General features: G+C 48.6%; 1 protein-coding gene across 11 annotated transcripts in view; it reads left to right on the top strand.

Moving 5' to 3' along the window:
* Nucleotides 1–7,634, top strand: part of LINGO1 (leucine rich repeat and Ig domain containing 1) — a 208,333-nt gene extending 200,699 nt beyond the window's left edge. For all 11 annotated transcript variants that reach the window (XM_084905789.1, XM_084905787.1, XM_084905790.1 and 8 more), the window contains one exon: nucleotides 4,895–7,634. In XM_084905789.1, coding sequence (XP_084761915.1) covers nucleotides 4,895–6,751 — 1,857 coding nt within the window. In that variant the 3' untranslated portion in view covers nucleotides 6,752–7,634. The remainder of the gene's footprint in view (nucleotides 1–4,894) is intronic.
* The last annotated feature ends 17,200 nt before the right edge of the window (nucleotides 7,635–24,834 follow it).

Genomic DNA, 24,834 nt, shown 5'->3' with positions numbered 1-24,834 from the left:
CTGGCATAGACAATACCACAGGCATGGGAGAATGGTATAGTAGAAAAACACTAGAAAAATTCAGTGTGTTCAACATACCATTTTTTGATAGATGGGGAGTCAGGGTGCTTACTTGCAGCTACCTAAGGACCAGTGCTCTCCTTTGCCCCTGGGGCCTTACCCTCATGCTGTCCTAACATGCTTGCCCCATCCAGTTTGGCCTGTGTGTCTGAAATAATCTGCACTTCACACCAGGCAGGTCTTGGGTCAGGAAGAGCAGAGCTCTGCTGCCTTCCTAACTTTGTGGCTTAGACCTAAGGCAGGGGTCCTCAAACTTTTTAAAGTGGGGGCCAGATCACCGTCCCTCAGAGAGCTGGAGGGCCGGACTATATGAACTACTAATCTCTACTGTAACACCTTGGCTGCGCTCACTGCCCAAAAAACCTGGTGGGCAGAATCAGACTCCCCTGGGGGCTGCATGTGGCCTGCGGGCCGTAGTTTGAAGACCCCTGATAAGGCATGAATTCCCTTTGAAAGCCTCGGCTATTCTCATCTGTAAAGTGGGTAAGAACTACTTCTTTTGAATGCTGGTGTGAGACAGTGTGTATAAAGCTCCAAACCTGGCCTGTAACATGTGCTCTACAAATGTTAGTCCAAGCTGTTTTATAAGAGCAGGTGTATGATTGGCTTGTGTGGGCTGCCAAATGAGGTAAAACCACCCTTGACCTTCCTCGGTGATTCTCCAAGTTCACCCACAGGTGTCCCCGTGCCCCTTCTGTCTCTACCGTTGCCCTTTGCCACCCTCAACCCCAGAGGAAACAGCCACAATGTGAGTGCCCTCAAACAGATCCTCTAGCCCTGGCGGAACTGTAATTGAAGGCCTGAGCCCCCACTTGTTTTAATCCCCCAACCATACTTAGGATATTGACTTTCCAGCCAGAGAAAGTACAATTTCTATTGTGGGCTTTCTCAGGGACCCTGGAATCCAGCCTCTCACTGCACAGTAAGGGAAATAGGCCAGAGAGGACAGGCAATGCCCCTGGTCACACAGGGGAGGGGTTGGCAGGGGGAGCAGCTGAGCCGGGCCATGTCTGCCCTAGGATCTGAGTGAGGGTGTGATGGTGGCAGCACAGGTCTGTTGGGGGTGACAGACAGCCCCGATGCTCTGGGACTGGAAGGACTCGGGCTGCTGTGGGGTCTGAGCATTGTGTCCCAGCACGACTCCTCTGCCTACCTATCTGTATGCCTTCAGTGTTTACTTCCTTTGCATTTATTGGTCCAATTTTTTAACTTTTGCTCTTGTGGGAAGCCCTTCGGGGGGCAAGGATCCAAAATAAAACACTGATTAAAGTGATAAAACACTTCGCCTTGGAAATTGCAGGAGTAACCTGCAGGACTAATGGTGCCAGTTTTGGTGGCAGAGCGGGGCAGGGCCCTGACATGACCCTGCCACATCCTTAGGTGACAGGGACCTTATAGGCATGTTATGCTCCTGCTGTGTCAGCTTAGGCAATCACCTTAACCTCTCCAGGCCTCAGTTTCCCCACTTTTCAGGATAGCCACATGCAAAAGATAAGGGATGAGGCAATTCAGAGAATGTGTTCTGGAGCTTTCCTGGTCCTACAAAGCATGGACCATTGCTCTGTGGGTCCATCTGCCAGGCCTGAGGGTGGCAGCCACACAGGGCAATGTTGATCAGCTTTCTATCAGCATATTTGAATTCCCCAGGTTTCTAATTGTCAGCTGCCTGCTCCAGAGTCAGCTCCATCAGAGGAACTTCAAACTTTATAAAACTCAGGTACACACACCTCCATTCCAAGAACATTCGCTGGGGTCTGTCTGTGCCACTCCTAGGTCTGAGGTGGCTGCACCACACCGCTGACCCTTAGATACCCCAACCTCTAACAGGTGAGATACACCCATGACCTTTTGACCCAGAACTAAACACATGGAATAGCTGAGGCTTTGGAGCATAGGTCCCTCTTTGCTCATGTCACCAGGAGGCTCTCACCTTCATTATTCAGGATTTTGTGACATTCTTTCCTGACTGGCTTGCCTTCTTTAGTTTTATCCTTTTATCACCTCATTGCATAGCTTTTCTGTCAATTGGCTTCAAATCATTTTTAGAATGATGTGTGCTATACTTCAGTTACATAATAGCACCACTAATAAATGGAAGGTGCTTCAGTGTAGTAGGCAAGAGATGATTTCTGACTGAGTAGGTCCAGGAGGAGATGGGGCGGAAGGTCACAAAGCTGCTGGGCAGGAGGCTGGGAGAGTTCTCCAACCGAAGATGGCTTCAAGGCAGGGATTGAGAACAAGGCTGAAACACCAGGCTTCATTGGCAGAGTGGTGGGAAAGGAGGCGGATGGATAAGTTGAGGCAAGGTGGTAGAGTCTTCAAATACAAGATTCTTGCCTGTGTGAGGGGCTTACCAACATCTCAGGTGGCCTGTGGCCTTGCTAAATCCCTCTTATTCCTCAGCCCCCTCCACCCTGCCCACCAACCCAACCCCTAGTGCTAAAAGTTCTTTTTACCGCTCCAGGTCGCCAGCCTCACACCAGCGCTGGCCTCAGCTGTCAGCTCAATTATTGATCACCTGTCAGGATATTTCCTTTTCTAGTGGGTCACTGGAGCATGTGTGACTATGGAAAGCAGTGGAGGTGGGGTGGGAAAGGACAAACCACAGAAGAGTCTAGAGAGAGATTGAGAGGAGCTGAGGGGAGGGGGGTGGACAGAGCCCTTGGGGATAGAAAAATCTTGCAATTCCATAACATGTCAGTGACAACCAGAGCCCTTTCTGGTTAATCAATCATTTAGTCCATCTACAACCAGGAAGCACCTGTCAGTCCTGGAGATCCCTGGAGCATTAGAAAGTGTGTGGCTCTATTGGAGTTTGACAGACCAGGGCTCAGATCTGAAGCCCTTCCCCCTTATAGGCTGGGTATCCTTGGGCAGCTATAAGCTCCCCTACCCACATCACAAGCCCTGGTTGCCTTAAGGGTTGAAGTGTGGTTGAAAAGAACTGTGGCCTTAAAAGTGGAAGCTGTGCACAGATGTGGGAAGAAGCTGGAAGAGGTGGAGAGGGCTTGAGCTGGGGCAGAGAGATGGGCCGTCCCAGCCTGGGCTTCCCTTTTCTGTAGTGAGTTCCCCTCAGGGTCATGTTGTGGGGGAGGGAGGTATGGACAGGCAGCAGAGCTCCAAGGTGCCAGGCTGGGTGGGAGGACTGCAGCTTGGCTCCCAGAGGCCATCTTGTCCACCCCCTGGAGTTTGGAGAAGCCCAGACTAGCCCTCCCAGTCCTCTTCTTGCCTTGCTGGACCAGTTTTTCATGTAGTAGAACAGAGGAGGGGAGGAGGAGATGGAGAGACCATCTGGGTACAAGTGTGAGCAAAAGCCTCTGAACACAGGCTGGGAGGCAGTAATGGAGGGCTAGCCTTACATACCCCCTTGCTCACTCCACCTGCAGCCCTGGCACTGTCACCTTTGTCACCACCACCTAAGCCCTCAGGGTCCAGCTATGACAAGCCTCATGTCCTCAGAGCTGCAGTGTGAACCAGCCCCTTCAGGGCCTGCCTGCCTCCCTCAAACTAGCAGCAGCACTAACTTGGCACTAGGATGGAGGTGATGGGAATCCCAAGAGACAGAGCAGTGGAGGCTGCAGGGGTCTTTGGAAGGGAGCATACTTCCTACTTGGGATCAGAAATCGCTTCTCAGAGCAGTAGACATGGAATTGGGCCCAGAAGATGAGGTTTTAAACAGGTGGGGGATGGCAGACAACTGCAGGAGGACAGAACTGCAGGAGCCAAAGCCATGAAAACTCATCCCCTGTGTCCTGCACTCCTGAGCTCAGATGGGTCTCTGTGGGACCCAGAGGAGGGGGAGTTGGAGAGACACTACGGGAGGCATTGGCCTGGGTCCTGACTTTCCGGGTGGGAGTGCCCTCCGCTGATCTAGAAACCCCACTGGGGAGCAGATTCGTGAACACTGACAGGTACCACTGGGTTTGCTGAGGGCACAGGATTCAGGCTGTGGACTCAACTGCAGTCCTATGAGAAGGGGGCCATGGTGTCTACACCTGGGGCAGCTCAGGCTACAGGTTGTGAGGTGGGTTCCTAGCAGCCACAGAAGCCCTTGCTTACAGGCTGGGGACCAGATATGCTTCTCTGCAGAGTGTCCCCAGAGGCCTCAGCTTTGAGCCCCTTTGGTCCTAAGGACAGCTCAGCAGATCTGGCTTTTTTTCTGATGAACACCAGTGGCAGCAGTGGCTCAGGATGCAGGGGTGGGGGCTGCACAGTGCACGCCTAGTCACACTACCTCAAAAATGTAAAGGAGATGGATATAGCCTGGGGGCCAATACCAGGGTCCTCTGAGGTGGCCTTCTCCTTTTCATGAATCCCCTTGATCCCAGAGATGCTGGAAAGGTCCTTCAGGAGGGCTCTGGGCAAGGAGGAAGCAGCACAGGGTGACAGGAGCCCCCCACCTCCACCCAGCATATGGGGTCCCAGGCAGGTGTCATATGCCACTCAGCCCCTTGCCTCTGTCTGTGTCAGAGATTTTCTTTTTCTATTTCTTTTTCTTTTTTTAATTGTTTTTTGTTGTTAATCTTCACCAAGATATTCTTCCATTGATTTTTAGAGTGCAAGGAAGGGAGGGGAAAGAGAGAGAAACATCCAGGTGAGAGACACATTGATTGGTTGCCTCCCATAGGCCCTCCCACCAGGACTAAGGATCGAACCTGCAAGTATATGCCCTCAACCGGGAATTGAACCCTCACAGGCTGGCACTCTAACCTCTGAGCTGCACTGGTCAGGGTTATTTTGACAGGGCAGGGGCACACGGAGGGCTGAGGGTGGGATTCAACCAAATGTTATTCTTTAACTGCTTCTTCAGTACTGTGTTTGTTCCTGGCTATAGGTAAGCAAGAGGATGCTGTCAGGGGTTGAGAAGAGCATGCCCAGCCCCCTCCTGGCCTGCTGGCAGCCCATCCTCCTGCTGGTGCTGGGCTCGGTCCTGTCAGGCTCAGCCACAGGCTGCCCGCCCCGCTGCGAGTGCTCTGCCCAGGATCGAGCTGTGCTCTGCCACCGCAAGCGCTTTGTGGCCGTGCCCGAGGGCATCCCCACCGAGACCCGCCTGCTGGACCTGGGCAAGAACCGCATCAAAACGCTCAACCAGGATGAGTTTGCCGGCTTCCCACACCTGGAGGCACTGGAGCTCAATGAGAACATTGTGAGCACGGTGGAGCCTGGCGCCTTCAACAACCTCTTCAGCCTCCGGACGCTGGGGCTCCGCAGCAACCGTCTGAAGCTCATCCCCCTGGGAGTCTTCACCGGCCTCAGTAACCTGACCAAGCTGGACATCAGCGAGAACAAGATCGTCATCCTGCTGGACTACATGTTCCAGGACCTGTACAACCTAAAGTCACTGGAGGTTGGTGACAACGACCTTGTCTACATATCCCATCGAGCCTTCAGTGGCCTCAACAGCCTGGAGCAGCTGACACTGGAGAAATGCAACCTGACCTCCATCCCCACTGAGGCACTGTCCCACCTACACGGTCTCATCGTCCTGAGGCTCCGGCACCTCAACATCAATGCCATCCGGGACTATTCCTTCAAGAGGTTGTACCGGCTCAAGGTCTTGGAGATCTCCCACTGGCCATATCTGGACACCATGACACCCAACTGCCTCTATGGTCTCAATCTGACATCCTTATCCATCACGCACTGCAACCTGACTGCTGTGCCCTACCTGTCTGTGCGCCACCTGGTCTATCTCCGCTTCCTCAACCTCTCCTACAACCCCATCAGCACCATTGAGGGCTCCATGTTACATGAGCTGCTACGGCTGCAGGAGATCCAGCTGGTGGGCGGGCAGCTGGCTATGGTGGAGCCCTATGCCTTCCGTGGCCTCAACTACCTGCGTGTGCTCAATGTCTCTGGCAACCAGCTGACCACCCTGGAGGAGTCCGCCTTCCACTCAGTGGGCAACCTAGAGACACTCATCCTGGACTCCAACCCGCTGGCCTGCGACTGCCGGCTTCTGTGGGTCTTCCGGCGCCGCTGGCGACTCAACTTCAACCGGCAGCAGCCCACGTGTGCCACGCCCGAGTTTGTCCAGGGCAAGGAGTTCAAGGACTTCCCCGATGTGCTCCTTCCCAACTACTTCACTTGCCGCCGTGCCCGCATCCGGGACCGCAAGGCCCAACAGGTGTTTGTGGATGAGGGCCACACGGTGCAGTTTGTGTGCCGGGCCGATGGTGACCCGCCTCCCGCCATCCTCTGGCTATCGCCCCGCAAGCACTTGGTCTCTGCCAAGAGCAACGGGCGGCTCACAGTCTTCCCCGACGGCACCCTGGAGGTGCGCTATGCCCAGGTACAGGACAACGGCACGTACCTGTGCATTGCAGCCAACGCGGGCGGCAACGACTCCATGCCCGCCCACCTGCATGTGCGCAGCTACTCCCCTGATTGGCCCCATCAGCCCAACAAGACCTTCGCCTTCATCTCCAACCAGCCGGGCGAGGGAGAGGCCAACAGCACCCGAGCCACTGTGCCTTTCCCCTTCGACATCAAGACCCTCATTATCGCCACCACCATGGGCTTCATCTCCTTCCTGGGCGTTGTACTTTTCTGCCTGGTGCTTCTGTTCCTCTGGAGCCGGGGCAAGGGCAACACGAAACACAACATCGAGATTGAGTACGTGCCACGCAAGTCGGACGCAGGCATCAGCTCCACCGATGCACCTCGCAAGTTCAACATGAAGATGATATGAGCATGGGTCAGGGCTCCCTCCCTGGTCCTGTGCCACCCCTCCCTGCCCCATCTCCTGTGTTCGACTGCCCCTCTGGCCCTCACCACCTCCCTTCTTTCTACCGGGACCTCAGAAGTCGGGGCCTGGGGAGCCCGAAGCACATATGGACAGACTGAAGTCAGAAGCTGATGAATGTGCAGCAGTCAATAATTCAATTTAAAAAGTTACAAACTTCCTCTGTAACTTGGGTTTCAATAATTATGGATTTTTATGAAAACTTGAAATAATAAAAAGAGAAAAAACTATTTCCTATAGCTAGTTGGAATGCAAACTTTTGACATCCTGATTGCTTCAGGGCCCTCTTTCAACTCAGTTTGTTTTTCTTCTGCTCCTCTTCCTCCTTTTTCTTCTCTTCCCCTGTGGGGAGGGATCACTCAGGAAAACAGGAAAGGAGGTTCCAGCCCCATATGCCCACCCTGCCAGGTCAAGCCTGAAGGAGCAGGCAGAGTGGAGGGCGTGAGCCTACTTCCCAGCTGGCTGTTTGCTGAGAGCAGGTGGTGGGGACAGGGCTGCCAGACGGGAGCAGGGCTGTCTGACCTCTGTTCCCCCGGGCCAGGCGTGGCTGATGCTGTGGACAAGGGCTGGGGTCCTCCTGGAGGAAAGCATACCAGCCGAGAGAGCCAGGGGCTGGAGGCGGGGATGAGGCCTAACTCTGGTCCCAGCTGTGCCACTTACTTGCCCTGTGGCCACAAACAGGTGACTCGCCCTCTCTGGGCCTCAGTCTCTACATCTGTACAGATGGAAGAGGTACTCTGTCCTGCCTACCTCACAGGGCTGTTGTGAGGAATTGATGAACTGTATGTGAAACATTTTGTAACCTGTAAAGTGCTGTGCACACACGTGGGTGACTGTTCTCATTATGGTCATTATTATCTCAGGGTGAGGGATGGGGCCTCTGAAGGGGTCTCCATGGGATCAGGTTGGGGTCGGGCTGTGGTAAGGCTCGCTTATGCCCAGGGACCTCCAGAAACTCCTGCCAAGACAGTCGCCAAAAACATCAACTGGATGAACTAGGCTCTAGACCCACAGGGATATCCTGTATCAAGGTCTTGGAGATCCTGAGGCCCATGAGCATCATGGCTTTGGGGTCTCCCAGGCAGAATACCTTTTTTGCTTTGGCTTAGCCTATCCAAAGATTGGGAACATCTGCTCTTGCCATAAGCATTTCTAGAGTGCCTGCTGTATGTCACTTCCCATGTAGAGTGCCCCGTCTTTGGGGCTGCATGAGGCAGTTCTGGGGCTCACTTTTGGACAGCCCAGACCAAGTCACCACCCCAGCTTTGCCCCATACTCTGAGCCTACCCTGGGTTGTTAAGTGTTCTGGATTGGGATCAATTTGCACATGAGCTGACCAGGAAGGTCAGATGTGGCCTCATCCACTCATACTAAACCTACACCCCTCAAACTCAACCCTGAAAAGGGATGCCCTGGATGACAAAAATGCAAAGAGACACACAAGTCACCTTGTCATGTGATTATTTTTTACATCTCAGGTTTGAGGTCAGGTCTGAGTGACTTACTGTTTTAACAATTACTAGCTGTTTGGAATTTATTTAACCTCTCAGACCTCAATATTCCCATTGGTAACATATTGGTCTTGATACTTTAGGTCCTTGGTTGGCAAACTGCTGCTTGTGAGCCACATGCAGCCCTTTGGCCCCTTGAGTGTGGCTCTTCCACAAAATACCACAGCTTGGGCGAATCTATCTAGAAGAAGTGGCGTTAAAAGAAGTTTAAGTTTAAAAAGTTTGGCTCTCAAAAGAAATTTCAATCGTCGTACTGTTGATATTTGGCTCTGTTGACTAATGAATTTGCTGACCACTGCTTTAGGTTGTTAGGAGGTTAACAGAGGGAATATAGGTACATTTGTTGATAGTTGGAGTGCTTTGCATTCGGGAAGCCTTAGACCGATGGTGGTGATGATGATTGCTGGTACAGATGCAAAGACTGAGAACCAGAGAAGCTAGGAGCTTATCCAGTTAAACAGCTACTAAGTGATAGGACCAGAGGCTGGGAATTCCAGACCCCAGGAGATGCGGACTTTTAAGCCTGGCTTAGGGCTTCTCAGAACCAGGCCTGGGGAACCCCACCTGGCAGAAGACCACTTTGGAAAGCACAGGGACAAGGAGAGGATTCCTTGAGCATATGTAAAGAAGCTAGTGGTATGCAAGGCTCAAGAACCTGACATGCCTGTCTACCTCTAGAGCACATGTGTCAAACACAAGGCCCGCGGGCCAAATCCAGCCCACCAGGCCTTGCAATGTGGCCCGCACCGCGCTGTCATCACTGCACTCCGCTGTCAGTTTATGACATTGTCAGTTTATGACTGTTCAGTAAACCATTCGGCCCGCGATTTAGGCTGGATTTTAGATTTTGGCCCCTTCTCTGATTGAGTTCGACACCCCTACTCTAGAGAGACCATAACAGTCTTTCCATTGCCTAGATACCTTGGTCAGCACCATCTTCCCACACGATGCAGCCGGGTTTGTTCCTTGGCCCCCTGGGATGCCTGGGCCACTGGGTCTTCCCAGTGTTCTGGTAAGAGCATGTGGTTTATGGGGCCAAATTATTCCTGTTGCTGAGAAAACTGGAACCCTGGGGATACTCTGGAACTCGAAATTGTGAGGTTTTTTTCAGATGGAGGAGAGTCAGGGAGACATAAGTGCCCACGGTCAAGGTGGCTAGGTTGCCCCAAGCAAAGGAACCTGGGACTGGGCAGAGCCCAGGTTGGGAGCTAGGTGGCCTGGATTTCAGTACTGTCCTTTCCTAACAGAAGGTAATGAACTCAACTGTTAAGAGCCCTGCCAAATATATAGATATATTTAGAGGGGAATAGCCTGAAAGTCAGGCTGGAGAGGCCACTATTTTGCCTGACAGCCTTTGAAGGGGAAAGAGGAGGAACAGATGCCATCCCACCGCTGCCCTCTGCCCCCTGCCCCCTGCCCTGACGCACACACAGCTAGGAGTTTGAATCCAGAGGTGATTGGAAAAGGAAGGCAAAGCCTTCCCTGGAAACCCATATTCCACATAGTTCAGTGACCCCTGTCAGCCTCAGACTTAGTGGGTTTGTGGAGCCAGCATGTCCTGCCATCTCGAGCTCTTTAGGGAGCTAATGCTCTGCTCACCTTTCAGCCTGGGTCTGAGTTTCTAGGGGAAAGGCAAGATATTGAATCCTGAGAGTTCAGCCTGCTTTCCAGGAGACCAAGACCAGAGGCAGCCTGCAGGCCCATTCTTCCATGAAACAGCTTGTCTTCAAAGAAAAGGTAATAAGGCTGGGATCCTACAGAGGACAAGCAACTAGACCCAGCCAAGGATGGCACCCAGCAGGGTGAGTATTAGAGGGAGCAGCAGGCAACAACATGTCCCCACGGTTTATCTCCTCAAAAGCAAGACTCTGAGACTCAGAGAAGGGAAATAGCCTGCCTAGTATCACACAAGATGGTTCAAATCCCATCTTGGTGTGGCACCTGTTTGTGGGTGCAATAATGACCACGGCTATCAGCATGCCATTATTATGGACAAGCAAGGAACTAACAAGGATTGTATGGGGTACACAGTAGATGATCCTAGAGAGCTGGAATAGGGTTGGGGTAGAACCAAACCGGGTCATCCCTCTATTTTGCCACTAAGGGCCTTAGGGCTGAGGGGAAGATGGGAGCTGACTAGGCCATCACTCCTGTCTGCCCAGGATGGAAAGATGGTCATTCCCTGGAGCCTGTGTGTGTTTGGAGGGTTGGAGGTCTGGTAATAGGGAGTCCAGGGGACCTTGGGTCTTTTATGGCCAGAAGTCGGGGCTCATGGGGTACAAGGAGCAGGGCAGCACAGACCAGCTACTGTTAAGTGATTTGTTGGGGCCCCCATGGAAGCTGGTTCTATGATCTGACTTCCTGATTCCCCAATTTGGTGTCCTCTGATGACATGACAGCCTAACAGAAAGTCACCCCCAGTTCCCATTTCAAAAGCCCAGCTCCAACTTCCTTCACAGTTGAGCTTGCAAATCTCTAATCTCTTCATTCCTATTCTTCAGAGGGAAAACAAGTCTGATTGGCCACCTGTCAGTCAATGAATACTGGTTGTCTCAAAGACAAGTGCTCATTCCTTTGTCTAATCAGCTGAGGCCAAGGAACTAGACCTTATCCAAGCCAAGTTTGGGTGAAGATGGGGCAGAAAGAACAAAGAAACTATAACAGTTATCTAGTGCTGCATGACAACCACCCTAAAATTTAGTGGTTTAAAACAACAATCATTTATTTGTTCATTTGTTCTCAGTTTTATGATCTGAGCAGGGCTTGGTAAGGACAGCGCATCTCTGCCCTGCATGGTGTTGATCAGGGAGACTTGACTGGGGCAGAAAGATCCAAAGTGGCTTCTGGCCATGTCTGTCACCTCAACTGGGGAGGCTGGAAGGGCTGGAGGCCAGCTGGCTTCTCTGTCCCCCTGGTCTCTCCAGCAGGCTCCCTGGACTTCTCTGTGGTGGCTCAGCACTCCAAGATAACACAACAGAAGCTGCCAGGTCTTGAGAAGCTTACTCCAGGAAGTCGCACAGCTTCACATTTGCTGCATTCTATTGGTCAAGGCAAGTCATAGTCACCTCCTAGATTCAAGAGGAAGAGAACAGACCAACTCCTAGGGAGAGGAGGGCAAAGTCACAGAGCAAAAGGGCATGCAGGATGTGAGGGCCATTGCAGCCACCCTCACAGGGACTCTTACAGTGCCAGGTACTTCAGGAGCCACTCACTGGTGCATGGGCCTCCTTAGGTTACCCAGGAGTAGGGGACTTAAAAAGTGACAGTGCTTGGCCTAAGGACCGATCTACAGCTGGCAAGTAAAGAGCCAGGACTTGAACCCAAGTTTGCTGCCCTGTTGCCGTGTCCTTTTGAGCAGAAGCAGGAGGTGATGATTGTGGCAGGGGGCAGGGGTAACATAGCAAAAATAATAACAGCTATTTGCCTTTCAAGGGCTATGCCAGGCATGAAGCCAACAATGCGGTACCATCTCACACCTGTCAGAATGGCCAACATCAACAAATCAACAAACGACAAGTGTTGGCGAGGTTGCGGAGAAAAAGGAACCCTCGTGCACTGCTGGTGGGAATGTAGACTGGTGCAGCCACTGTGGAGAACAGTGTGGAGTTCCCTCAAAAACTGAAAATGGAACTCCCATTTGACCCAGTTCCCACTCCTAGGAATATATCCCAAGAAACTAGAAACACCAATCAGAAAGAATATATATGCACCCCTATGTTCATAGCAGCACAATCTACAAACACTACCTATGTTTTCTTAATCCTACTACAAGGAGGTTCTCCTATGCTCTATTTTGGATGAGAACACCAAGGTTCAGGAAGAAGTGACTGCCTGGCATTCACCACCAGGTTGTGATGAAGTCAGGATTCATACTCAGGACAACGATACTTCATGGTAAAAAAGCCCCAGATTGGTTCCTTTACTCTAAGCTACTCCAGACTCAGGTTACCCATCTGTAAAGTGGGCACAGTCCATCATCTCCCGTAAGCTCCTTCCTTTGAGAGATGGAATGAGCTGGTTGTGGAGGGTGTGCTATGGCAGGAGTGGCTGAGCTCTTGATTCAGGGTGAGTCAGGATCATGATCAAGGCCTTTACGAGTCAATTCCCTACGCCTAGTTCCCAATCCACCTGGCCTCTCTGTGGGGCCCTGGGATTGGAGTGATATACAAGGCCCAGCGGCTTGTTCTGAGGATCTGGCAATCTGGCCCTGGAGCCTGCTGAGCAACTGGGGACTGCTGGGCAGGATCTGAGAACAGTGGCCACATAGCGTTTCCCTAGCTATGACTGCAGGAGGGAGATGACTGCTCAGCCTGTGAAGGGTTTTACTGCTTCCCCATAAACCTATTATGGCTCAGCTTATACCCTCAGCCCAGGCGCTGTGATTGCTGGTATCTGTAAAGGCTAGGCTGGGTCTTTGGTGGCTGTGGTGACTGAGGGATGCCTTAAGGTCTCAGCCCCAGCCCCACCCCTTTCACAATTTCTTCACACCCCAGCCTTCATGCTAACCTATACCCTGGACATGACCCTAGTGGCGACCAGAGCCTGGCTTTCTTGGTACTTCCCACCAGCTCCTCCCTCATATTCCCACGTCCTATCTGGGCTGAGACATACTGACATAAATCCTGGGGATGGAATGACAGATTGTTTAGAGGAACAGAAGGAGAACAAGTTGAGGAAAGAGAAAGCAAGCAAGAGAAAGGACCAGCGGGCCTTTCCCTTGATTCACCCTCAATTCTCAGTGTTCATAGCATGCCAGTCGCTGTTTCAGTGATGAAGAACACAAGCCTCAGAGAGCCTGTGCAAGGTTGCACAGTTGAGTTGTAGCACCTTGGAAAGCACAGATTGGTTAATATATGCTCCCATTTTATAGATGGGGAAACGGATTCAGAGGGAAAGTGGCAGGTCCAAGGTCATAAAATGAGTGAATCAGTGGTAGCCCAGCTTTGCTTCAGCTAAACTGGGGTGTGGCACCAGAGAGGTGAGCACTGTGATGTTTAGAAAGCCTTTCCAGTCCAAAGGAGGGGCCCACTGCAAGCAGACATTTACATAGATCATTTAAAAATATGGCATCATAAAGAGGAGAGACACAGGCATAGTAAAGCCTGCCAGCTCCAAAGCCTCTTCCAGGACATCCCAAAGGCACAGAACACACCTGGGTGGGAAGGGGTCATGGGAGCTCCTTAGCAATATCCAGAGCTGGGATGGGGGGAGCTTTCCAAGCATCTGTCTTTGCTGGGCTCTGTTCAGCACCCCAGTCCCAGGAGCTGAGGACACTTCATTGTGTGACCTGCACCAGTCCCTGAATATTTCTGGCCTGACTCTTCCCAAGGGCTTGAGAGAAGGGTATACCTACTGGATTTCTCAGCTTCAGGGTTCACTCAGACAGTGTCTTCTGTCCCCAAACTGCTGCTAAAGCGAAGCAGAATTACAACCTCTCCAGCACATGAGATTTATTGCCTGCCTAGACCTGGCCCATAAATGCCCTTCACCATGTTTGGCACTGGGCGTGCAGTCACCTGGTACAGAGGTCTATCTGCCTTCCTTCAGCCCTGGCCCCTCAGGCCATCTTTTGCCTATTCCCCTCAACTTTCCTCAAGTACTGTTCAGTTTGAAGCCAGGACAGCCTTTTGGAGTCTTCCCATGTCTTCCTCAGGGAGCCTGGCAATCTTTAACCATTTGGGACTAGCCCCTGCCCCTCTGCTTCACTTTTCCTCTCTGTACAGCTGGGGTAGGACCACATTGGCTCCAGTAGCTCAGCTAGGTAAGATGGCCCACGAAGAATGGAACAAGAACCACTGCCCTGTGGTGAGTCTGGAGTATGGTGTGACGCTGGCAGGGAAAGAGGACTAGTGGAAAGCCCTGCAGCTGAGGCTCAGAGCAGGACTGGCTGACATGGGCTAGCACCTGGATGGCCAGGAGCCAAGAGAACAGCTGTTCCCTTTTCCCTGCAGGGCAACCGGAAGGGACAGGGACACAGAGGCAGCAGGGGCTGCTGGAAGTGTGGGGAGAATGGGAGAAATGTTCTGTGGTGTGGTGAAGAGCTGAAGAGGCCAGGTCCCCAGGTCCCAGCTAGGCCTCCAGCCTACTGCATGAAAAGAGCTTTCCAAGCACAACATAGGAAGGGGAGCATGGGGTATGGATGTACATGAGGGAATAACACCAGGTAAGCACCCATAGTTGTGGAGCCCAGTTGGAGGCTAAGGGAAGGTTACCATTCATGTAGACAGGAGATCAAAGGCAGGTACCAGCTTTTCAAGGGTCCTGTCAGGTCCTTAGGTCCAGTTCTCCTGGCTTAGGATAAGGAAAATCTATTGTGAATCTCTGCCCTTGAAATCTCCCCTGTGCCAGGGACACAATTCCCCCTCTTGTTGGTTCTCAGTGCTCCCGTGGGAGGGAAAACTAATGTACATTGGGGACCTGGGGAAGATGAGGCAGGTGTTCTGTAGAGCATCAGCCAGGCAATTCGGAGCTATGGTGAGTGCCTGAGCATAAGAGGGACACATCTCAGCCTCTAAGAAGGAAATACTTGAGGAGCAGGAGCTATGACGGCAAAGGCTGAGTATGCACATCTCTCTGCTTACACACACACACACACCTACTCCTATGGACACACTCCATGTGCACATGAAAGAGCTCACATTTGTGCAGTATCACACATGCTCCCCCCTACATGAAATAATTCATGTCAATACACAAACCTATTCATGTACCCTTGTATACAAACACCTTCAGTGTATACCCAGCTATTATCATTGGTGCACTATGCTATCACACATGCAAGCACACTAAAGCACAGACCCGAAGAAGAGCCCCCTACCCTTCCCATCCTCCACAGCACACAGAAATAAGGACATTCTCACCCTGCAACCAACTTCCAGCCATATGTCCTCCCAGAGGTCCATGCCCCCCTCCCATCCGCAGCCTCCTTCCTGGGTTTACAGCATGACTAGGCTGGCCCTATGCACGGTGCTCACTCACCCTGCACACACACGTGAGCCTGCACACACGCATGCACACACTGACAACAGCCCCCTGTCTTGCTCCCACCCAGGCTAGCCAATGAGAGTATGTCTTCCAGTGATATCTCTTAAGAGACTGGGGGATCTACCAGGCTATGGGTGGGCTGAGGAGGAGAGTGGCCATGAGGACCTTCCCCCACACTTGTGCCCACTCCTCTCCCCCACCTCACCCTTCCTTAGTCCTTACAGGGTTAGAAGGCAGAGCTAGACTAAGGACAGGAGTGGTAAGGGTGCCCCAGAGGTGATAGGTAAGCATCCCAAATAAAGATTGCCTTGTATGGCCTACCCCACAGGTCTCTGAAGGAACCTGGCTCAATTCTTTCTCCAGAGGATTCTGAAGAGCTTGTGTTGACCTCCTTTCTTTCCCTCAAATGGAAGATTCTTCCCCTTGAGGCCTCTCCACATGTTCTTCCCTCTGCTGTGAATGCCCCCTACCATCCACACTCATACACACGTGCTTAATTATTTTCTTCTGGCATCCTTCAGCTCATGGTATAGGTCATTTCTCCAAATAGTCCTTTACTTGTTACCACTGCCCCTTCCCCCACCCCCATTCTGAATCAATCCCCTGGTTTAGGGCCTGCCAACAATGGGGCTACTATGCAAGACCATACCATACCATACTTTAGGTGTTTAAATCACAATGAAACACAAAGCATGCCAACAGGTGAGGCTGGTCAAAGGGGCTAAGTGAAGGGCTAAGAGCATGGCATCTGGAACCAGATGTCTGGGATCTAAATTCTGGCTCTGCTGTGTGACTTTGGGTAAGTTTTCAATGTCATGTGTGAGGGTTAAAGTAGATCATGCCTGCAAAGCACTTTGAACAGTGTCTAGTTTGGAGTAAGTGACCAATAAATGTTTGCTTCTACTATTATTATTCTTATGGAATCTCCATTATATGCATATGATGCCATCTTCCTCATATAATGCCCTCAACCTTCATTCAGAATAATGATTGGGCCCTAGACCAGATGACTCACAGGTAGTGAGCAATGGAGGGTTTGTCCCTAAGACATAGCCAGATCCATTCCAAAACCAGGTACCCATTGTCCCATCGGTGTAGAAATTAATAGTCTATGGTGATAACCAATTACAATGGTCTTATTTTATTGAATGGACAGCTATCTGTCTCTCTTTTGGAACTTAAAAATCAACAGGCTCTGTAGGCCTTTCTAATTATCTGGCTTATGGCCCACCTATTGCCTTCTGGGTGGGGCCTATGATTCTTAGTTTTGGAGACAGCCACTGTTATTCATTTCAGCTGCTCTGCTAGAAGGGGAAGATTTTCCCTGCCAGACAGAGGAATCTCAGCAACAGGAAGGGACTTTGCTTAGGGTCTTCTTGCTACTCTCATCCATACTCAATTTGAGGTTATATATTTCTCCAGGATCACTTATGCCTACAGCCATCCTGAAACCTCACTTCTGCTTTGTCTTCTGGGTCAGAGTCTAGCCAAGTTCAGCTGTTACTCTGATGCTGGCCCATCAGCTTTCCCGCTGTGGGTTTCACTGTCCCCATCCATAAAATGGAACAATGGTTCGTGCTCTGGAGCACTCCCTCCATTCCTGGCTCCCTCCTGCTCACATATTCACGGAGCACCTACTTTCTGCAGGCACTGGGCCAGGCATCAGGGATTATAAGGAACAAGACTAAAAAAGTACCTACTCTCTCGGAGTTTAGAATCTGGTAAGGGAGACAGACTCCAAGCGGCCAATCACTCAAATAATACACATTTAAAATTGTGATCAGAGCCAAAACCGGCATGGCTCAGTGGATAGAGCATTGGTCTTCAGACTGAGGGGTCCCAGGTTCAATTCCAGTCAAGGGCATGTACATTGATTGTGGGCACATCCCCGATGGGAGGTGTGCAGGAGGCAACTGGTTGATGCTTCTCTCTTATCAATGTTTCTAGCTCTCTATCCCTCTCCCTTCCTTTCTGTAAAATATCAATAAAATATTTTTTAAAATTTGTGATCAGAGAGGTAAGTACCAGGTGCTTTGAGAAATTGCAGGAATGGGTAGAGTGGGCTCCATGGTTCACAGGGCATTCTATAGCTTATAAAAAGCAGTGATGTGAGGAGAGTAACCACATTTCTCCACTTGAGTGCCATAGGCCCCGCCCCTGGGCAGAAGGCAGAGTGGAGCTGTCTTCAGAGGGACAGTCACCCTCCGCTCATGTCCTCTCCCCATTGTCAGGGGGGAGGCAAGCAGCAGGCCCCACCTCTTCATCTGAGAAGGGCCTCCATGCTCTGCATAAGTGGCTTCCTGGGAGATCCACTGGGGATTTGGCACACCTGGTTTTTGTCTCTCTCCACACTAATTGGCCAAGCGCCCTAGGGCACAGCTGCACATCTCTGTAAAACCCTGACAGGCAGTCCAACTTTCTGAGGAAGCGTGGACACAGAGCCACAGAAAGCACCTGGCTTGTGGGATGTGCCCTGTAGGTACCAGGGCTCTTCCTCACTGGGCCCTCCAGGGCAGATCAATGGAGACTACGGGGGTGTGGGGCTCTTAGGCTGGATTAAGGTGTAGCTTTTAGTGCTGTCTGTATCCAAAATGATTTGACTGCAAAGAACTGAGACAGAAAATAGAGGGGGAAACTTTGGGAGCTTACAGTCTAGTTCAGAGTCTAGTTAAACAGTAATCTTACTTCCCCATTCTAACTGATTTGGGCAGAGCTGCAAAGCCCACCCCGAGGGGCCCACCATAAGGAGATACATATATGTCAAAACCTCCCCACATTGGCAGTTCAGGCTTTGGATCAGAGTCCCCTGGACTAGCAGCACTGCGTAATAAAGGTAACTTTCCTAATTCCTCTGGGTGCTGGCTGTCATTCTCCTGGGCCATTTGCCATAACATTTTTGGTTCACTGACCATGAAGCATCAGCTGCGCTGGCTTTTGGGGCCACCACTGAGGACATCGAACTCCAGGACACTTGTTTCGGCCTCTGAGACTCTGTGACAGTGCCACCGGCACATCCACTGGTTCCTGGACTCCTGGGGCTGGAGAGACTGCTGTGACTTCGCACTTCAGTGGATTCACTGAGGCAGGAAACACCTTTCTAGACCCACTGGTACATCTGACTGGTAAGTTTTCCCTGAGGAACAGTCCTGTTTCAGGCCTGTCTTTCATTACAGAAGAGTCTGGCTAATTACCACCAGGCAAATATTTGCCTCAGGACTTTCCATGGGATAAGAGTCAGAGTTCAGGCCTGCCTTTAGGGGCAGAAGAGAATCAACTTCTAAGCAGTATTACTCCCTCCATTCAGGGAAGTAAAAACTTGGACTGACTGGTGTGTGAATGAGAGTGTGAATAGTGATTCTCATATGGCTAAGGGGGCATGGTCGCCTGGGGGACTGAGGCAACCCAGTTCCTCCATGTGGTGGTGATCCATGTCCGGGGTTCATACGGATTCTCCAAAGCTAAGAGACACCTTCATCTCTTCCAGGAGAGTGGCCAGACAGACAGAGTGTTTCTGTTGAAATTGTATGTCTTTTTCTTGTTCATGTGAAGATGAGGCAAGTCCTGCTGTGGGAAACCCAGTTATGTGTAGTAAGGCTGATCACATGACAAGAACTGCAGGAAAGTCCCAGCAGCTGCCAAGAATGCTTGTTCTTGGGACTCTCTCTGCTCTCCCTGTAAGCGTTTTTGCTAGTGAGATTTCTGTCTGTATATGTGTAATGTAATCTTTTAGGGACTTTAGTTTACTCTTCCCTGGTTTATAAATATAGGCCTATTCATAATTTTCCAAAGGCTTTGATAACTTAAAGGCTTTGGAGAGTCACAGGGTTAAATGATACTGAAACTTTAATTAATCTGAGTTAACCTTTCCTGGAGAATCTAGAGGGTGAAGATGAATTTATTAATAAATAAGTCTTGTATTTTATTTGAAATCTCTCCTAAAATATGAATGTATTGCTAATCTGAGGAATGTTAATTACTTACATGTCACCTAAAATTAAGGTTAGAAATTCTAACTAGTAGGAAAGTATGGCTTTGGTGCAATAGAGAAAGCATAGGCATAGAAATGCATTTTGAAGAAGAAAGAAGGTAGTTTCTAAAGCTGGTTATTTCTGAAAGTTGTAATACACTTTGATATGTAATCTTTTGGGTTTAGATTTTAAGAAACTTCTCTTGATCTAGAATTGGCTTTACATTATCCCAATATGCTCTGAAATGCCTCAAATGTTTGTTTTCTCTTTCATGAAGGAAAATTTTGTACTGAAGGCACATAGGAACCTTTGTCAAGCATGATTATGACTAATAGTAATTAATTATGATATATAGAATATTGGGTTTTACAGGAAAAAAAATTGCTGGAGATTATAGTGTGAAACTAGTTCCCTGAAAGTTAAGAAAATTTTGTGAGTTAGAGTAGCCAGACTATGGTGTGGGTTGGCCCTCAGAGAGAACCCTAGATGTCCCAACTGTCAGGGTCCTCTTTGAGTTCATCACGGGTGACCCTGGTCATCCTGATCAGTTTTCTTACATACTATAATAGATGAATGGCTAGAAATAGCTTGGCACATGCCTCTTTGGATCTGCCTCTGTATGTGTAAGAAGGGACAGAGTAATGTTTTAGTGGCAGGAGAACAGAAACAGGCAGGAGGAAACTCTTCAGCTGGCACCCTCCAGTCAGCTCCTGTTTGCCTTTGAGTGGGAAAATTCAATCACAGGGGCTAAGGAAGAGATCACCAGGACCAGATTGCCACAAGGATTCAAGAACCCCGCGCACTAGCATCAGACTTGTTTAAATTTCCAGGACAGGACAGGCCTCTACAGAATCCGGACTTAGTCTTAGATAAAGGAAAAAGAAGAGCTGGGTTTGCAGTTTTATTAAACTTTGAAATAATAGAGGCACAGGCCCTGCCTAAAGGATGGTCAGCACAAAGGGCAGAACTTTGTTCCTTAGTCAGAGCCTTAGAACTACACTGACTCATGCTATGCCTTCGCTACTCTGCATATCCACGGGGCCATATATAAGGAAAGGGAGCTCATGATGGCCGGAAGAAAAGGAATAAAAAATCAGAATGAGGTCTTGAAGTCACTAGAAGCAGTCTGGGAGCCCAATGAAATAGCAGTCATCCATTGTAAAGGACATCAGCGGGGAAAAGACTCGGTGTCAGAAGGGAACCATTGTGCAGGCGCAGCGACAAGGCTAACTGTTAAGGAGTAGGTGGCACCATCGCAGATCATGCTGACTGTTGAATTACCAGAACCTTCAAAATACACCCCTCAAGAAGAAGAATGGGCCCAGCAAGAAGAAGGTAAGAGGACAAAGGGAGGTTGGCGGATACTCCCCTATCATAGGGTCTATGTTCCAGAACAGTTAGCTCATAGGGTAGACCTCCAGCAGCATGAACTTACTCAATTAGGGAAGACGGCTCTCGAAGCCTTGTTAAGCAGATACTATCTAATTGCCTATCTCCCCTCCTTATGCTCCTCAGTCTCTCAGAGCTGCCTCCTCTGTGCACAGAACAATGCAAGCAGGGTCCTATAGGACCTATAGGAATTCAGCATTGTGGGAAGGCTCCCTTTGAAGATGTAGAGGTAGACTTTACAGAATTAGGGCACCTTTTCAGGCTGGGTTGAGACATATCTTACCCAAACGGAGAAGACAACATAATTCCAAGGTATGGAATGTCATTAACCATAGGTCAGATAATGGCCCAACCTTTGTAGCTGCGTGCAACAGGTAGCTAAGGCCTTAAAAATTAAGTGGAGGTCATATAGGGGCGGAGCTTGAAGATGGCGACCGAACAGATGGACTTGTTCTGACCCCGGTCCCAAAACAGATAGAAGCAACATCTGAGTCGCTCAGGGAATGTTGATTAGCAGCTAAGGGGCAGCGGATCACTCTAGGAAGATAAGGAAGTGTCCGCTGGACAATTTTTCCTGACCAAGCGGCCAGCACTCCCGACTTCTCCCGGAGCTCCGGGCTCGGCGCAAAGGCGGCGCAACCCTACCAGGAAGGGAGCAGCTTCTCTGAGGCCTGGAAAACCCACAGCCGAGGAGTCCACCGAGCACCTGTGGCGCCCCGATCGGAGCAAGCGCGTGGATTCAAGGAAGCTCTTCAACCACCCACAGAAAGGTCAGAGTTTGCGTGGCTAGGCTGAGAGTTCAGGCTGCGTTAGCCACATTGCTCCCGCGAGGCCCCGCCCCCAGAGCGGCCCTGAGCGCGCCACCAGGAGCGCCGCGAGGCCCCGCCCCCAGTGCGGCCACGGCCCCGCCTATATTATAGCCCAGGAGAGCTGCGAGGGCCCGCCCCCAGAGAGAAAGAAGGCCAGAGCAACCAAAGTCTGGGAGGTCAAACCAGTAACACTGACACCTAAGGGCTGAACTACAAACTGCCTTTTTGTTGTTTTCTTTTTTTTTTTTTTTTTTTTCTTTTTTCTTTTTCTTTTTCTTTTAATTAATCAAAAATAAATGGACACAAATAACTAAGATATAGCCTACCTAAAATTAAGGACTACCTTACAAAACTGAGGTGCAGTGGAAAGCTGGGAACTGCAAGACTCTCTGATCCAAGAACCAGGCATACCAAATACAATAACAGAGGAAGTGATTGAACTCTACTGGACAATTTTATGCTAATTATACTATTCTTTATTTTATTTTCATTTTTTACATTTTTTATTTAATTTTCATTTTTTACATCTTTTACTTCAGAAACGATTTTTTTTCTTTTTTCCTTACTTGATTTTACCTTTTCAATTATTACATTTTTCAATCTCTATCTTCACTATTACTACTGCTATTTTGCAATTTTTTTTTTCTTTTTCTTTTCCTCCCCAGTACCATTTTACTTCGTCTTTATTTTACATTGGGAGTAACCTTCATTCTATTTTAATCTCTACTATAGCATCATTCAACCCTATCTCAATTCGACCTTTACCCCATCACTCTCTTACTAAACTTTAACCTTTTAGTCTCCAGTTTATCCTATCCCTTTCCGGCTTTAGTTTTTCCTCTATTCTTTCTGTATACCCCCTGCTAAAGCTCTCACTATACTCATAGACCTAAGTTCCAACCCCTGATACAAGTGTATAAATATCACTCTCTGCACTATATTAACTAGTTAAAAAAAAAAAAAAACACAAAAAAAAACGGTTCTACTTTCTATCCTTTTCTCATTGTTTGAGTGAAGGTTGATTATTGTGAATATTTGTGCTTTTCAGTGAAATTATTATGCTTATTCCAGTGTTGTTATTGTTGCTTTGTATTTTTTTTAAATCCTCTGTTTTTGTTTGTTTCTTTGACTTCTGTATATCATAACCTTACTTAATAATAGTGGATATTGTATTGTAGTTTGTATTAATCTCCAAGTATTGTTACCGGCATTGGCTGGGCTCAGTGGTTGATCTATGGCAATTTTCTCCACATATATATAGTTTGTTTCCCATTTTTTTAGTTTGCTTCTTCTCTCTCTCTCTCTCTCTCTCTCTCTCTCTCTCTCTCTCTCTTTCTCTCTCTCTCTCTTACTCTCTCTTCTTTTTCTCCCTGTTTTCTAACTTCATTTTGTCATTACTTTATTTCTTCTTTGACTTTTTTTTTTTTTAATTTTTCTTTATTTTATTTTTACCTTCCTTCCTTCCTTCTCTCCTATACCCTAATTTGCCTATCGCTAGGGGTTACCTTTATTAGAGGTTATTAATATTGTAAATACATTCCTGTTAAGTGCCTCTCGTGTTGTACCTGGTAGTGTTGTATTTTGCACCTATAAATTAACGCAAGAGAAAGAACACCACATAACCAGACATCCTGAAAACAGATACCATGGGAAGACAAAGAAACACCCCACAAATGAAAGAAAAGCAGGCATCACCAGAAAAGGAAGTAAACGAGCCAGAGGCAAGCAGCCTACCAGAGCAAGAGTTCAGAATAATGATTATTGGTTGGCTAAAAAGAATGGAAGAGAAATTTGACAATAACCAAGAAGAAATGAGGAAGAACCATCAGGAATTGAGGAAGAACCAAGAAGAAATGAAAAATGACATCGCTACCATGAAGAACTCAATAGAAAGCATCAAGAGTAGACTAGATGAAGCGGAAGACCGCATCAGTGAGCTAGAAGACAAGATGGAAAAAAATACCCAATTAGAGCAGCTTCTAGAAAAAAAGATTAAAAAGCAGGAGGAGAGCCTACGGGAGCTTTGGGACATTACAAAACAAAATAATATTCGAATAATAGGGGTTCCAGAAGGAAAGGAAACTGAGGTAGACGTGGAAAAAGTATTTCAAGAAATAATGACAGAAAACTTTCCTGAGATAGAGAAGAAAAAACCCACACAAATCCAAGATGCTCGCAGAGTCCCAAGCAAAATGAATCCCAGAAGACAGACGCCAAGGCACATTATAATTAAAGTGGCAAACAACAACGACAAAGTAAGAATCTTAAAAGCAGCCAGAGAGAGACAGAAAGTTACTTACAAAGGAACCCCCATCAGACTAGCAACTGATTTCTCAACAGAAACATATCAGGCCAGAAGGGAATGGGATGAAATATACAAAGTCATGCAAAGGAAGGGTTTGAATCCAAGAATACTGTACCCAGCAAGACTATCAATCAAAATTGAAGGGGAAATCAGGAGCTTCACAGACAAAAAAAGACTGAAGGAATTTATCTCCACCAAACCAGCAATGCAAGAAATGCTAAAGGGTCTACTGTAAAAATAAAGAAATAGGAATTGAAGAAGGAACATGGGTATAGAATAAAAATGCCATCAAATGAGTACCTATCAATAATAACCTTAAATGTAAATGGATTAAATGCTCCAATCAAAAGACATAGGGTGTCAGATTGGATAAGAAAACAAGACCCTTACATCTGTTGCCTACAAGAAACCCACCTCAGAAAAAAAGATGCACACAGACTGAGGGTGAAGGGATGGAAAAAAGTTTTCCAGGCAAATGGAAAGGAAAGAAAAGCTGGGGTAGCAATACTTATATCTGACAAATTAGATCTCAGAGTGAAGGACATAACAAGAGATAATGAAGGCCACTTCATAATACTAAAGGGTACAATCCAACAAGAAGAAATAACCCTGGTAAATATATATGCACCCAATACAGGAGCACCCAAATACATAAAAAAAACTGCTGGAGGACATTAAGGGAGAGATTAATAGCAATACAATCATAGTAGGAGATTTTAATACCCCACTGTCACCCTTCGACAAATCATCTAAACAAAAAATCAGCAAAGAAATATCAATCCTAAACGACTCACTAGACCAGATGGAATTAATTGACATCTTTAGAACATTCCACCCCAAAGCCACAGAATATACATTCTTCTCAAGTGCACATGGGACATTCTCAAAGATAGACCACATTTTGGGACATAGGCAAAGTCTCTTCAAATTCAAGAAGATAGAAATCATATCAAGCATCTTCTCAGACCATAGTGGCATAAAACTGGAAATTAATTACAATAAAAATAATCCAAAGAAATCAAATACATGGAGACTAAACAACATGCTATTAAACAAGGACTGG

The sequence above is a fragment of the Pipistrellus hanaki genome (genome assembly GCF_964339955.1).
Source record: "Pipistrellus hanaki genome assembly, chromosome: 1".
NCBI lineage: Eukaryota > Metazoa > Chordata > Mammalia > Chiroptera > Vespertilionidae > Pipistrellus > Pipistrellus hanaki.
This window is presented reverse-complemented; position numbering and strand designations above follow the sequence as displayed.